The following is a 12579-nucleotide window of genomic DNA, read 5'->3' as shown; positions in this document are numbered from 1 at the left end:
AATTTAATAAAACTTCTTTAGTGAATAATTTCATTCATCATGAAAATCGCCGAATGCATTTTATGTACTTCAGAAAGAGTATACCAAAAGGGTGTACCAAACACTAACGATTATTTGCATAATACAATTGGCACAGATGCCAATGACTATCGCACCAACCGAAAAACTTTGAAGCAATTATCGAAGCACCTTTACCACTCTGATTGAGAAATCTCCAAAACATGCGTTCTGAACGCATCAACCGCCTCTTCAGGTCCCTAAAAACGAGGTCAATAGTTTAGTTTTCTTCTTACGAACGGGATCAAAAAATTCATTCGGAACCAAGTCAGTACATATGGAGGATGATTCACGATGATGATGATGTTGGGACTCCTGATTTCTTGAAGGACATCTGGCAAACAAATGATTGTTTTCCACTAAGAATGTACTACTCTGCGTCGTTCTAGTGGCATGGTTGTGATATGTCCAGTTGGATTCGGCTCATCTTGAAACACCCATACAGTCGACTTCTGTTTAGTTTCGGACTCAAACGCGTAAATCCACGAATCATCACCTGTGACCATGTCATAGACGTATTTGGCCGTTACCGTATTTCTTACATATTTTCAACCAATCGACATGACCCTGTTTTTGAGTGATTGACATATTGGGATACAGCGTGAACAAATTTGTTTTTTATAGTCATACGTTCATGCAGTATTAAATGTATGCTAGTCCTACTAATGCCTACAGTTGTCTTAATCTCACAATAGGTCACATGACGATCTTGGAATATCAAGTTTGCGCCCCGCATCAATAGTTTCCGGAACAACAACTGATTTTGAACAACCTTCCCGAAACTCATCTTGGAGTGATCTACCATCTTGAATTAATTCACCACACCATCGATAGAAACTGGTCCTTAATGAAGCTTCAGCGTCAAAAATTTAAAAAAGTTCATGAACTTTTCACGATTATATTTTCATTTTTAGGTCGAGAAGAATATTTTATGTTACTGTAGCTTACAAATAGCAACATATTTCATATAGTCCCCTATATTTTCTTCTGTGTGTTACAAATTTCTTAATGTGCTCTGTTCAGGGAATAAACAGCAAGCTGTTTATGAAAAATATGTATTCTTTTTTATCTTAGACATTTACAGTTCCTCCAAAAGTAATTTCACGATCCATTTTTTGGGAAAAACTTGTTGGAATTTTTGAAAGTATGCCTTTGTGGCAACTGTTCAGTACACTGTCTATGCGTTCTATCGAAAATGTCATAGTAGTATAGAATTATATTTTTTTAAACTTGTCAAATGGGCAATGTATAGTAAAATAAACAAAAATTCACATACAGAAAATGTAAGTAGACAGCGACTTCTCAACTCATTCAAATGCCAAATATTTAATTTATTCCATTATCGGCACTTAACAAAATGCGTCCTGATGCAGTTCACGCCAGTCACATTTATGGAACATTTTTGCAGAGCGCTACACCCAGACCTCGACCTGAGCACAACATGTGTCACTTGGTTTCGTCAGGCCACCGAACACTGTACGGAATTGATTTTGCAGAAAAGACGTGGACCTGCCTTCTGGACGACACTAAAGAATTTTATTTTTCCCAATCGCCAAACGTCGTTGCTCAACCAAAAGATACCCATCAGCATACATCCGAATCGTTTATCGGTTAGCGACTGTCATGCGCTCTTCCTGGACATCGTCAATGATTATGTGGAACGCGCGCCACGCTACTCCATCGAAGCGGCCACCAACGTGCTACTCTGGCAAATACTCTACTCGCTCATGGGTATTATGGCACTCGGCACGCTACTGGTCACAACCATATTCGCCTATCGTAAGTTCGGCCAGTCACTGGAGAAACCGCTCGATCCGCTCGCCGCGGTATTTGTGCCCGAGAAGCGTGCTGCCGCCTACATCAATCGTAATCTACGCGTGCTGAAGTACGAGTTGCAGCGATTGCGTATACGACACATTATACAACCCGAAGAAGTGCTTGCACCAGACGGCACCATCACGTTGGTCATGAAAGTCGCGTCCAAATTAAACTTCGTTGACGGCATTGTCGGTAGTCACACGCACTGTAGCGGGCGCTTATTTCGCCTGCAAGAAATGAACTCCAAGATAAAAACCGACTACAAAACCGAAACAATAGCGAAGATGATGAACTTCATGAATAACTACTCGCGTAAATTGCATTTGTTGGTGATCTTCGAAGAGGATCCGATATATGAGGAGTTAATGCGTCAGCGGCGCGCACATCCATTGAAATGTATTTCACCAACCGCGCTCTCGACGGTCAGTAGCAAGAAGAGCAGTGTTGGCTTCCCAACGCGCAGCATTATATCACGCTCCAGTAGTCCACCGAAAAGCAAAGCAACGAGTCCACGTCCACCCACGCAAATACCACGCAATCTCTCGCGACGCGCCTCAACTTTAACGCTGAGAAAGTAGTTTGACTGCAGCTGGTAGACGCAGGGTTGTATTGCCTGCTTAGGCGTGAGTGTCTATATATATGGTGTCTATATGTGTCTATATGTATGAAAAGACCAAGTTAATGAGTTTTTACGCAATTTATTTATTGCCTGATTGCTGTACTTACAAGAAATCGAAAATTCGTTGTAATCACTCACGTTTTTAGCAAATATTCGTAAATATTCAAAATACATAAATTGCTTAAATACTACAACAAAAAAATATATATATAAAATAGCATTTTAAATTACCAAACATATAATCGTTATGTATGTATGTATGTTTCTGGAGATAAGGTACATGAGTAGGTATTCTAACTGTCTTCACGGAACGGTGTGAGCTGGCGTTTAAGGGTTAAGTGGAAACTACGTGGATATTGCCAACACACGCCGCCGCATCGGTAGTTGGTACCGCGCGAAAGGACGGAATGTGGACATAAGGAATAAGTTGAGAGTGCGAAAGTGAGGTTAGAAAAGTTTAAATAGGAGTTTACGAAATCACAAACCATGTTAGCGATTAACTTATCGATTAATAAGTTAGATAGAAATAGATTAATTATCGATAAATTTTCGATTAATTTGTTAGATAAAAGTATAAAAAAGTGTTAGAAGTTAAACGAATAAGAATATAGCTGTGCGTGCTTGTTTCTAGAAAGAAAGTGTGTGTGTGGTCATAAGAAAGGTTCTGCACACGAGGTCACTTCAGTAGATCTCAACAACAGTAACAGGCCACAGTCCTCATACACCATATAAGTTGTATATAGATATGTAGGTCTAAGCTCATCAGTAGCCTCGTCCATAGCTAAGCTCTGCTGCTCGGTGTTGCCACTGTTTGCCGTTTTTTTAGTGTAGTTGCTGCATTTCTTTGCGTCTTTCTTCTTCTTCGTTATTCATGTACGTTGTGTTGTTGCTTCCGGTTTTAAGTTAGGTGTGTTTTAAGGCTGTGTGTTGTATCATTGTGGTTGTTGCAAAATATCACGTTAATTAGCATTGATCACGTCTTACTTGTATGAACTCGTACGTATGTATGTAAGTAATGATGTTATTAAGTTAAGGATTGGTTCTTCGTGCTTTGTGAACTTATTTGAAGAACCTGCCACCAGCGCGTGGTGGTGGTGGTGTTGGTATGTGTGCGCCCTCAGCGCGATAACCGTTCTCATCGGCGATGTAATTGATTGTGTAGACGACGCCGTCGGGACCGGTGTACGAGTAAGAGCCTTGCATCACCTGAGAAAGAAAGAGAGAGGGGAATATGAAACATTTTCAAGATGGTGATAAATAGAAAGAATATAAATCAAGAGATCTTCAAAAGTAATGTGAAAAGTTTAAAAAGGGAACTGTTAAGCTATAGTGTAAATATTACACTTTCGAGAAGGAGCATGCCATTTTGGTGAGAAAAAGTTAATGACTGAAGCCAATACTGTAACAGAGCTATCGTACATAATATTATTAAACCAAAGGCACTGTAGGCTATCGTTAAACCCATGTGAACTCAATTTTCAGTGTCATGGTGAGCATACAAGCAGCCTTAAAAGGGCTAATAAGGAGCTTTATAAGATGACACCGTTGCCACCTGTTTTATTACTTGAAGACAAGAGAGTTAAAGGGTAAAGAAATCCTGCTATTTAAAGTTGTTTAAGAAAGCTAAGAGTAGATTTTTTGCGGGGTTGCCATCTGTCTGAAAATTGAAATCGAAGCAAATTGATAAGATAATAGAGCATTAGAAATCTATATGCGTGATTAAATTTTTCACAGAGTTGCTACCAAATTGAAACTGAATACATTTTAGTCGATATTACTTTGTTAAAGGCGCATATCGCAGTAAAGCAATTGAGAAAGTTTAGAGTTCAAACTACTTTGAGCGGGGCTGCCACTTGTTTCTGTTTAAATTATTTCAAGTTCAGACATGTTTTAGAAGGGTTGCTTCTTGTTTGAATTTTAATTCATTCATTTTTTTGTGTTGGGTTGCCACCTGTCTGAAATTTTAAATCGAATCAAATTGATATGATAATAGAGTAATAGAAATGTACATATATGCCAAATTAAAGCAGTTCAAGTAGTAAATATATAGTTAAAAAATTTTTAAGGGTTGCCACTAAATTTAAATTTAATAAATTTTAGCAATTAATAACTTGTTAAAGAGGGTTATCGAAGTAAAGCAATTGAGAAAGCTTACAGCCCAAACTACTCTTAGCAGGGTTGCCACCTGTTTGCGTTTAAAATATTTCAAGTCCAGATATCTTTTATCAGGGGTTGCCACTTGTTAAAAATTTTAATTCATGCGAATTGATATTAATTCTGTGGTAAACAACAATATTTGTAACAAAAGAAATATTTGAAATTTATGTTTCAGAATCTTAATGGAAAGTTTTGGAAATAAAATTCTTGATGATTTTATTGCACTATTTGTTTCATAAAAAGCATTTTATTTGATATGTTTCTTTCTAAGTCAGTCTGTTCGCTACTTAGTGCCTAAAGGCATACTCAGAAGTCAACAGCGCATGATCGCTATAAGTGACGATTACACTGCGCCTAAAAGCGTGTTAAAGACCATATATTCTGCGCACTGCGCATGCGCAACCAATTTATTGCCGAATTATGCAAATTCAAAAGCAAACTGATCAATATAGCAATAACTCACCTGCGCCTCCACTTGTGTACCCGGATTCTTCAAGTAGCCCGCCTCGTCAGCGCGTATGCCGTTACTTGTCTCATAGCTGCGAGTGAGAACGGTAAAATACGAATTTATATGAAAATATTAATGTACCTATTAATTATTATGTTTATGTATGTGTGTACATTTATTTATATTTATTCATGGGAATGGTACCTTGTTGGATCTTCTAGTTAAAGCTAGACACTTATAGGAATAAGATCAATTAACCTGTCAAAGCGGTCGTTAAAAAAATTAAATTAACGATTGTGAGTAACCGTTATGTTGATTAAACGGTTATTAAATGTTTAATGACTACTTTTTACCGTACGTTTTAATATTTTTTTAATTACAGTTTACATTGACGAGTGTTCTTAGCAGCATCTTCAACTTACTTGTATGTGTACGAGCCATCGGGATTCAGATCGAAGCCCTGCTTCAGAATAACGGCGTTGGCTTCGTAGCCGCGCGCCTGTGGTAGCGGCAAACCGCGTTGTGCATCGACGCTGCCAATGAATGAGAGTGTGGCCACAACTGCGGCAGCGAACAACAGGATTGAAGTCTTCATGATCTGCAAAGGCGGAAAATACAAACACATAAAATTTAAAAACTACAAATTATCAAATTTGCACCTTAAAAGTATAAATAGCATAACAATTGGTTTATTTTTAATGCCTTTTGCGAAGTAACGCACAAATTTTCATGTTTTGCAAATTGTGAGTGGAGTCAATTGTCTTCGCTGGCGCTACAACGGTGTGTATGCGGGATTTATGTATACGAGAGCGTGAGTAGATGCATACAAATATATGTATGTATTATATATGTATATGCACATGTAGTATTTGTTACAATGAAGCGCAAAGCGAGGTAACGCACTTAGGCCGTGGGCGTGTGTTGGCATATTGATTGCTCGAAGCGTGCTCTTTACAGCAATTTGGAAAATCCGATTTACATATTTTCATATTCATCCAACACGTCAAATTACATTATTTATAGTTAATTTATATATATATTTATATTTTTTTTATAAATGAGTTTTAAAGGTGTGGAACATATTGCTTAAGTGCTCGATGGTTACAAGAATGTTCGCGCTTTACCAGCAGTGGACTTTATTTTTTTATGTTATTTTACTATTTTGAGTTATATAACTTACAAATTTTAGCATAGATTTTTGAGTTGCGCCAAGTACTTAGTAATCCCATAAAATGTGTTTAATTATTTATCTAAAATTCATAATTATAAATTTGAGAGAAATGAACACGTCAGAGCATTTTCTGCCGACTCGAAAATCCAAGAAGAAAGTTTTCAGCGAGGAAGGGCTGTGCAAAATTTGTTTATCCTAGCACAGCGTTGTTGCACTTAGTTTTGTGATAAAGCTTGAACCATTATTTAGCCGTATTATAATTGCTGAATAACTTTAGAATGTAAATATTAGAAGAAATGTTAGAATTTCTTAACAAATTGTATTTTGTAGGATTTTAGACAGATTTCATAGTTTTATATAGATAAACAACGTTGCGAATTTTTAAATTAAAAAATTTTGGGTTAAAATTTAATTTTTATTTTTATTTTTTAATCCTGATTTTGAGGTTAAGAATTGAAAATCTACTTTTTGAAATTGGAAGTTGGAAACTTTATTTTTTAATTTAAATGCGTAAGTTTGCCGACAAGTCTTCTTGTTTATTGAATTGAATGGATCTGCGCGAGCCCTAGCTTAAAATAGTTTCAAAATAGGAGAACACGAAGTATAAAGGCGCGAAAAAATGTTAATTCTAATACAATTATTTTTTGTTAAATCCTTGATTAATAGGGTAATGGGATTAAAGGCTGTAGCTAATTGGGAAAATTCGTGAAATAAAACTTAACATTTTTTTCAAACATTTTTTTCTCATTAGTTGAGAGGTTTATTTTGGCTAATATGGTTGATACATGGCTTTATGGGGGCAAAAAAAAGAGGTGAGAAAATAGTCAACGCAAAAGCCGTTCAATCAAGCTGATGGTGATTGTTTTTACGATATTGTTTTTTCTATATTGAAGCATTTGCGTGAGAATATCCGTCGAAACCCCACGAAATTTGTAAGAACAATTCATGAATTTTACATCGAGCCGCGATTGTGACCGATTTTAAAGCCAAAAATGCTATAAATACCATGTGAGTTTACATAAATGATGATAAAACTAGGTTGCTCTTGTATTTTGGTATAGTATTTTTTATGTTAGAGTGAAATATCTGTTCCAAAACGAGGCCAACGGCTCGCTTATTGCTATATGCTTTTTTTAATTAGATGATTTTTTATAAAGAAGTGCAAAAAACCTCCACAACAAAAATATAAAAATTTAAAAAATGTAAGATGCTTTAGGGAAAGGTCGTTTTTAAAGTATATTTATCGAAATATTTGTTCAAATCTTCTGTATATTTATGCAGTTGCCGATTTAGAAGCAATTCTGACTGCATTACTTTTTCGAGGAAATCTTTTATTAATGATTTTGTTAGCTGATGAACTATTTTTTGAAAAATGCTGTTGCTGTATGGGAACATTTTCTAACACAAATTTAATCTAAATAGAATATTCATAACTTTTACTTTATAATTATGTATATAAATTCTTAAGCATTTGTTATAAATATAATAAGCACATAATAGGGTTTAATCTATGAATATTTTATTTTGATTCGAGATATTTTAACTTCATATAAAATCTGACGCGAAATAAATTATATTTTCAATACAGTTGTTGGTAGCGCCAAATATTCTACTATTCTAACAACAAAAGTGTAAAACCGGAACTAATTTTAGTTGTGAGCAGTGGCTACTAAAGTGCGGCTGCTTGCGGTTAGGCACTTTTTCCATCTCCCCTTTCTATCCACCACGCAACTAATTTTTATATTTTATTGCAAAATTTAGTACATAATTTCAAACATATCCTCATTTTTATTTAAACAGAATTACAACAAATTTATTTTAATTTTTCATAGAGTACAATCTTCAGCAAATTAAAGTAAATAGCTGTTTTGTTGAAAAAAGGTTTTTTGCGGGCTTCATTTCAAACAAATTTTGTACTACACTTTTTTCCATAACCTCAAAATTTGGACGACGTTGAAAATAAAGTCTTTTTGGCGGGCTTATTTTCGAAGTGCTCTAAAGTTAAGGTCTCTCGTTAGTTACGGAATTTGTATTTCAGTTTAAACTCCTTATGGAAAATACTTTCCTTTTAGGGATTCACTTCATGAAACAAACACGCTAAAAAAAAAAACAAACAAAAAAATATTAGATTTGTACATCATAATCTATATAAGACATATATTCTATAGATCGAACAAATATCGATTAAAATTAATCAATTCAAAGCAAGATGTTTTTTATGTAAATTGAGATAAAGCTTTTTGTAATTAGTTTCCCAATGTTTAGTCTTCTTTTCATATAAAAACTACAAACAACAGCGTTAGCCTTTGCTTCGAGAGAAAAATGTTCTTTTCTTTCCGTTTCTTTAGGTTTCTAATTGTCTGCTGTGATTTTGTAAGTAACAAACTTTCGATTTCGATAAAATTCTGCATATTGTATATATAGACGGTGAGGTTGCAACACTTTTAAAATTTTAAAGACTAGTAGCCTCTTATACTCTGAACTCAAAACCAACGAGTCCAAGAAACATCCTCGTTTCAAACACAAAATCATGTGAAAAACATTCCAAAGGATATGAACGCACGCACACACAAACACACACAAATATTTATTAGCAACTGAACCTTTATTACTTCAAGGATTGTTTTTGTATTAGATTTCTAGTACTCGTGCAGCTTTTCTTAGCCAAACCGTATACGACACTTGCTCGCGCTTAAAACTTGAGATCGTCTTCGCTTGAAGGCTCGTCAAAAAACTGTTGTGGCTGACCAAATAAAATCAAATGCTTTTATACTTTTGTGGCGCGATCGGAGCGGCAACGCTTGCCAGCCGACAATCGCATTTGCCGCAATGCAATTTGTGCACTGTGTCAAGCCAAGTGCAACAAAAACAACAAAACTTAAATATAACAGCGCCGGTGATGAGAGCAGAATAGCGGCAAGTCGACACCAGCAGCAACAACAACAACAACCAGTTGCAGAATGCAGCGCAAAGTTAGAGCGAGGGCCGAAAGAGCATCCGCCTCATCAACGGTGATGCGAAGCGCAACAACAATAGCAACAGTGAGTCAGTAACAGAATCTGCAACAACCAGTTAATAGCAGCGTTGTTGTTATTGTGTTGTTATTGCTGCTAGCGAGAGCACATCACTACAGCAAGCTGCAGAGCCGCAAGCAGCGCAGCGCTGCCACCGATGCACCGGCGAGCGACACATAGCTTTCGTGCGGCGTGTCGTATGCGCAACATTTCATTATTGAAATGCAAATGGGCGTTGCGCATGCGCCCATCAAACACAAAAAAGGAGAACAGAATCGAAAAAATTACAACAACAACTAAAACGTGATGGCAAACAACACACCTCTCAGGTGCACAGTGCTTGTATGAGAACAAGTAGAATGCGCTGTGAAGCAGATGAGCGCACATTCACACAGGCACACAATTATATGACGTATGTGTGTGTGTGTGTGTTTGGGCCGCCTGTGCCATGCGAACTGCTGAATGAAGCAGTTCCGATGCAAAATTAGCTGTGGCAAGAACAAGTGGTATGCAGCACATACAACTTGACAGCAGCAACAATGCCAGCAACAACAACAACAACAGAGCCAACAACAGTACGAGCGCGCATGTTCGTACAGCAACCGCTTTATTAGCATTATCAGCGCTGGCGGCGCCGATGGCGTCGGCAAATAGCAAGGCGAAACCGGCGGCGGCAGCGACAGTGGCAGTGGCAACTATTGGCGCGCCGGCTTTTTGGTGCGCTGCAATCGCCGCCTGATCTACACACAACTAATTTATGTGAATTGGCAATGCGATCGTTTTATTGCAGCGACTTACAAGTTATTACAAGTACTTTGGCTGTGATATAATTTCGGATGAGCTGAGAAGCGCTTGTGTGCGGCAGGCGTGTGGTGCACTGACTGGTGGTGCGCATGCGCAGGCTTTTGCACCGCAAATCTGATTTCTGATTTCTGCTCAAACTGCATTAGTACAAATGTATACATTTATTTCATTTTTTTCTTTATTTTTTTCTGGTTTTTGCCATTTATTAAGTTAGTTATTTAATATTTCACAATATAACGGTCTTACGTAAGCGCTTTTTAGTTATTAACTTTAGAAATGTTTTTCAAATGCAAAATTAAGTGGAAAATGCTAAGCTCGTTATCGATTTTATTTGCTGTGATATGGCGCGGCGTTTTGCAAACGATTTTTAGATAATTTCGAATTTTGTGTAACTGTTTATTGCCAATCATTCATTTAGTTTAACAAATAAAAAATTAGTTTCCCTGTGAACTTTCAAAGTAGCTAATAAATAATAAAAATTGACTCTATCTATGGAAGGCGTTTAATGCCATAGAAAATGATGTGCTCATAAAAGCTTTATGTCATGAAAATGGTTATAAACGTTCTGCCTAATTTTATTATTATTTAACATTATGACTTATTTGTGACATAAGTGAACATGAGCGCGCTAAATTTCGCAAAAGTCAAAGCAAATAAAAATTTAATTCGTTGTTATTATGAAACTCACATTAAAATCAATTTATATTTTAGTAGTTGTATTCTGTAAAATCGCTTTTTGGAACATCGGTTTATAAATATGAGACTCCCCCTAAAATATTTTTCAGAGCAACGATAAGTTCTACAAAGCTCTAAAGTGTAAAACCAAAAATGTTATATTAAATGTAATGTGATATGAAGGGCGTGGCACCGCCTACTTTCAGATAAAATACAGTAGATCAACAACTACTGGACCGATTTGAACCCCTTGGATGTTTTCCATAGCTCCCACAGCTTTTTCTTTTGGTATGCCAGAAGATCAATTGGGTCATAACCGCTTTTTCCTGATTAAGCTTTCTTTGTGTTTCTTCTTCTTTCCGCACCACAGCTTAGGGCAGTCGGAGATTTTAAAGCTAGTTTTGAGAACACCGATCATACCCACCTATCTATCGCTGTTCAAGGAGTTTCGGACATCTAAAGGCACCAGCAACACAGTTCTTTTGTATTCATGCCATCTATGCTGTGCGGCTTCTACACCTTTAGTGATGCATTTTATTGCTCCTGGAAGTGATCTGTTGGCTTTCAAGCCGTGCTGTCTAGGGGAGAGTCCTCCAGCTTCGCTGATAGCCGCTTCGAATCTGTGTTTAAGTAACCTTTCAAAAAGCTTTATCGCTGTGTCAAGCATGCATAGTGAACGGTATGGCAAGTTCCTTTACTAAATAGTACCAGCCGTTGCTTACATACTTAAATCCAGATTTTCCAGGGTTCCTGGAATATTCCGCCTTAGAGGCAGGCATTGTACATATTCAAAAATACTTCCGGTTCTGCAGCGATTATTTTAGGGATTCCGTCCTGAATGGGTATTTGTTGGTCTTGAGCTTGCTGGTGCTAGTTGCAGCTCTACGAGGATGATCGGGGGGATTCACGGGAGTCTGAGAATCTTTTTTTCGATCACTTCCCTATTTTCCGTGTGTGGAGAAGGGTGCGTTTACGATGTCATCCATTTTGACAAAGGTTAATTCAGGTGGCTTTGCTCGAACACCGAGTTTCTTCATTACCATTTTATACCCAAGTCTCCAGGGGTTTTTATTAACATCCTCCCGTAGATTCACCTATCTTCTCTTTTTGCTATCGCCAGGCTCTTGGATCTTGTGTAGAATCTGCGAAGGAATCTGCGTCTAAGACGGGCGATATTTTCTGTCTATACGTGTAATGTAGAGTGAAATACTAATAACTCAACGACCATCCCCCTCCCGCCCAACCGACGAGAGCGGCGCAATCCACGTACACAAGAAAGTTTTTAAGCGGCGAGATCTAAATTACTCATAACTTGTTAAAAAGTGAGTGGGATAAATCAAATTACGCAGGAATGAGAAATAAAGTCATGACATATGCGGCGGAAGGGTTCGTTCAGATCAAAATTTGATCTAGAATATTTTATCAGTTAGGGTCTAAGCTATCTCAATAAATAAGTCGTGGTATTAAATTAAACTTTAGAGAACATTGCTATTTATGATTTTCATTAAGATTATTAATTATTCCTCCATTAAATATGTTCTATGATGTATTTTATTATTTTTAATGCAACATATTTATTCTTTAATTAAATATAAAAAGTGCTCACAAGAACAATATGTATGGTATTTTAATAACTTCTCAGTCAAAGCAATCATATATAAATATATTTTCCCCTAGTGCCATCATCAAAACCAATTCGTCAGTGTTTAACTAAATTGAAAAATGCAGCTATTTTTATATACCTTCAATAGAATGTTGAGTTGAACGATACCCGATGATCATAAAAAAGCGTTTAATTGTATGTCAAATGTGAAAA

General features: G+C 36.7%; 2 protein-coding genes across 4 annotated transcripts; one reads left to right on the top strand and one right to left on the bottom strand.

Moving 5' to 3' along the window:
• Positions 1-1246: 1246 nt before the first annotated feature.
• On the top strand, positions 1247-2453 carry LOC120772274. The gene is made up of 2 exons (XM_040100778.1): positions 1247-1340; positions 1431-2453. The coding sequence occupies exons 1-2, from the start codon at positions 1302-1304 to the stop codon at positions 2451-2453; spliced, it is 1062 nt and encodes a 353-aa protein (XP_039956712.1). The 5' UTR covers positions 1247-1301.
• Positions 2454-2557: 104 nt separating this feature from the next.
• On the bottom strand, positions 2558-9038 carry LOC120772862 (endocuticle structural glycoprotein SgAbd-2). 3 transcript variants are annotated; one of them, XR_005705103.1, is made up of 5 exons: positions 8883-9031; positions 5522-5697; positions 5115-5190; positions 3479-3700; positions 2558-3414 (listed from the first exon to the last, which is right to left on the bottom strand). XR_005705103.1 is itself a non-coding variant. In XM_040101690.1 (4 exons), the coding sequence occupies exons 2-4, from the start codon at positions 5692-5694 to the stop codon at positions 3554-3556; spliced, it is 396 nt and encodes a 131-aa protein (XP_039957624.1). In that variant the 5' UTR covers positions 5695-5697; positions 8874-9038; the 3' UTR covers positions 2558-3553. The 3 variants fall into 3 exon arrangements, 2 of the variants coding, with proteins under 2 accessions (XP_039957624.1, XP_039957623.1); XM_040101690.1 differs by having other exon boundaries at positions 2558-3700; positions 8874-9038; XM_040101689.1 differs by having other exon boundaries at positions 2558-3700.
• Between the last annotated feature and the right edge of the window lie 3541 nt (positions 9039-12579).

This window comes from Bactrocera tryoni, chromosome 3 (assembly GCF_016617805.1).
Source record: "Bactrocera tryoni isolate S06 chromosome 3, CSIRO_BtryS06_freeze2, whole genome shotgun sequence".
Taxonomy (NCBI): domain Eukaryota; kingdom Metazoa; phylum Arthropoda; class Insecta; order Diptera; family Tephritidae; genus Bactrocera; species Bactrocera tryoni.
Note: the sequence above shows the minus strand (reverse complement) of the source record. Positions and strands in the feature narration are given on the sequence as shown.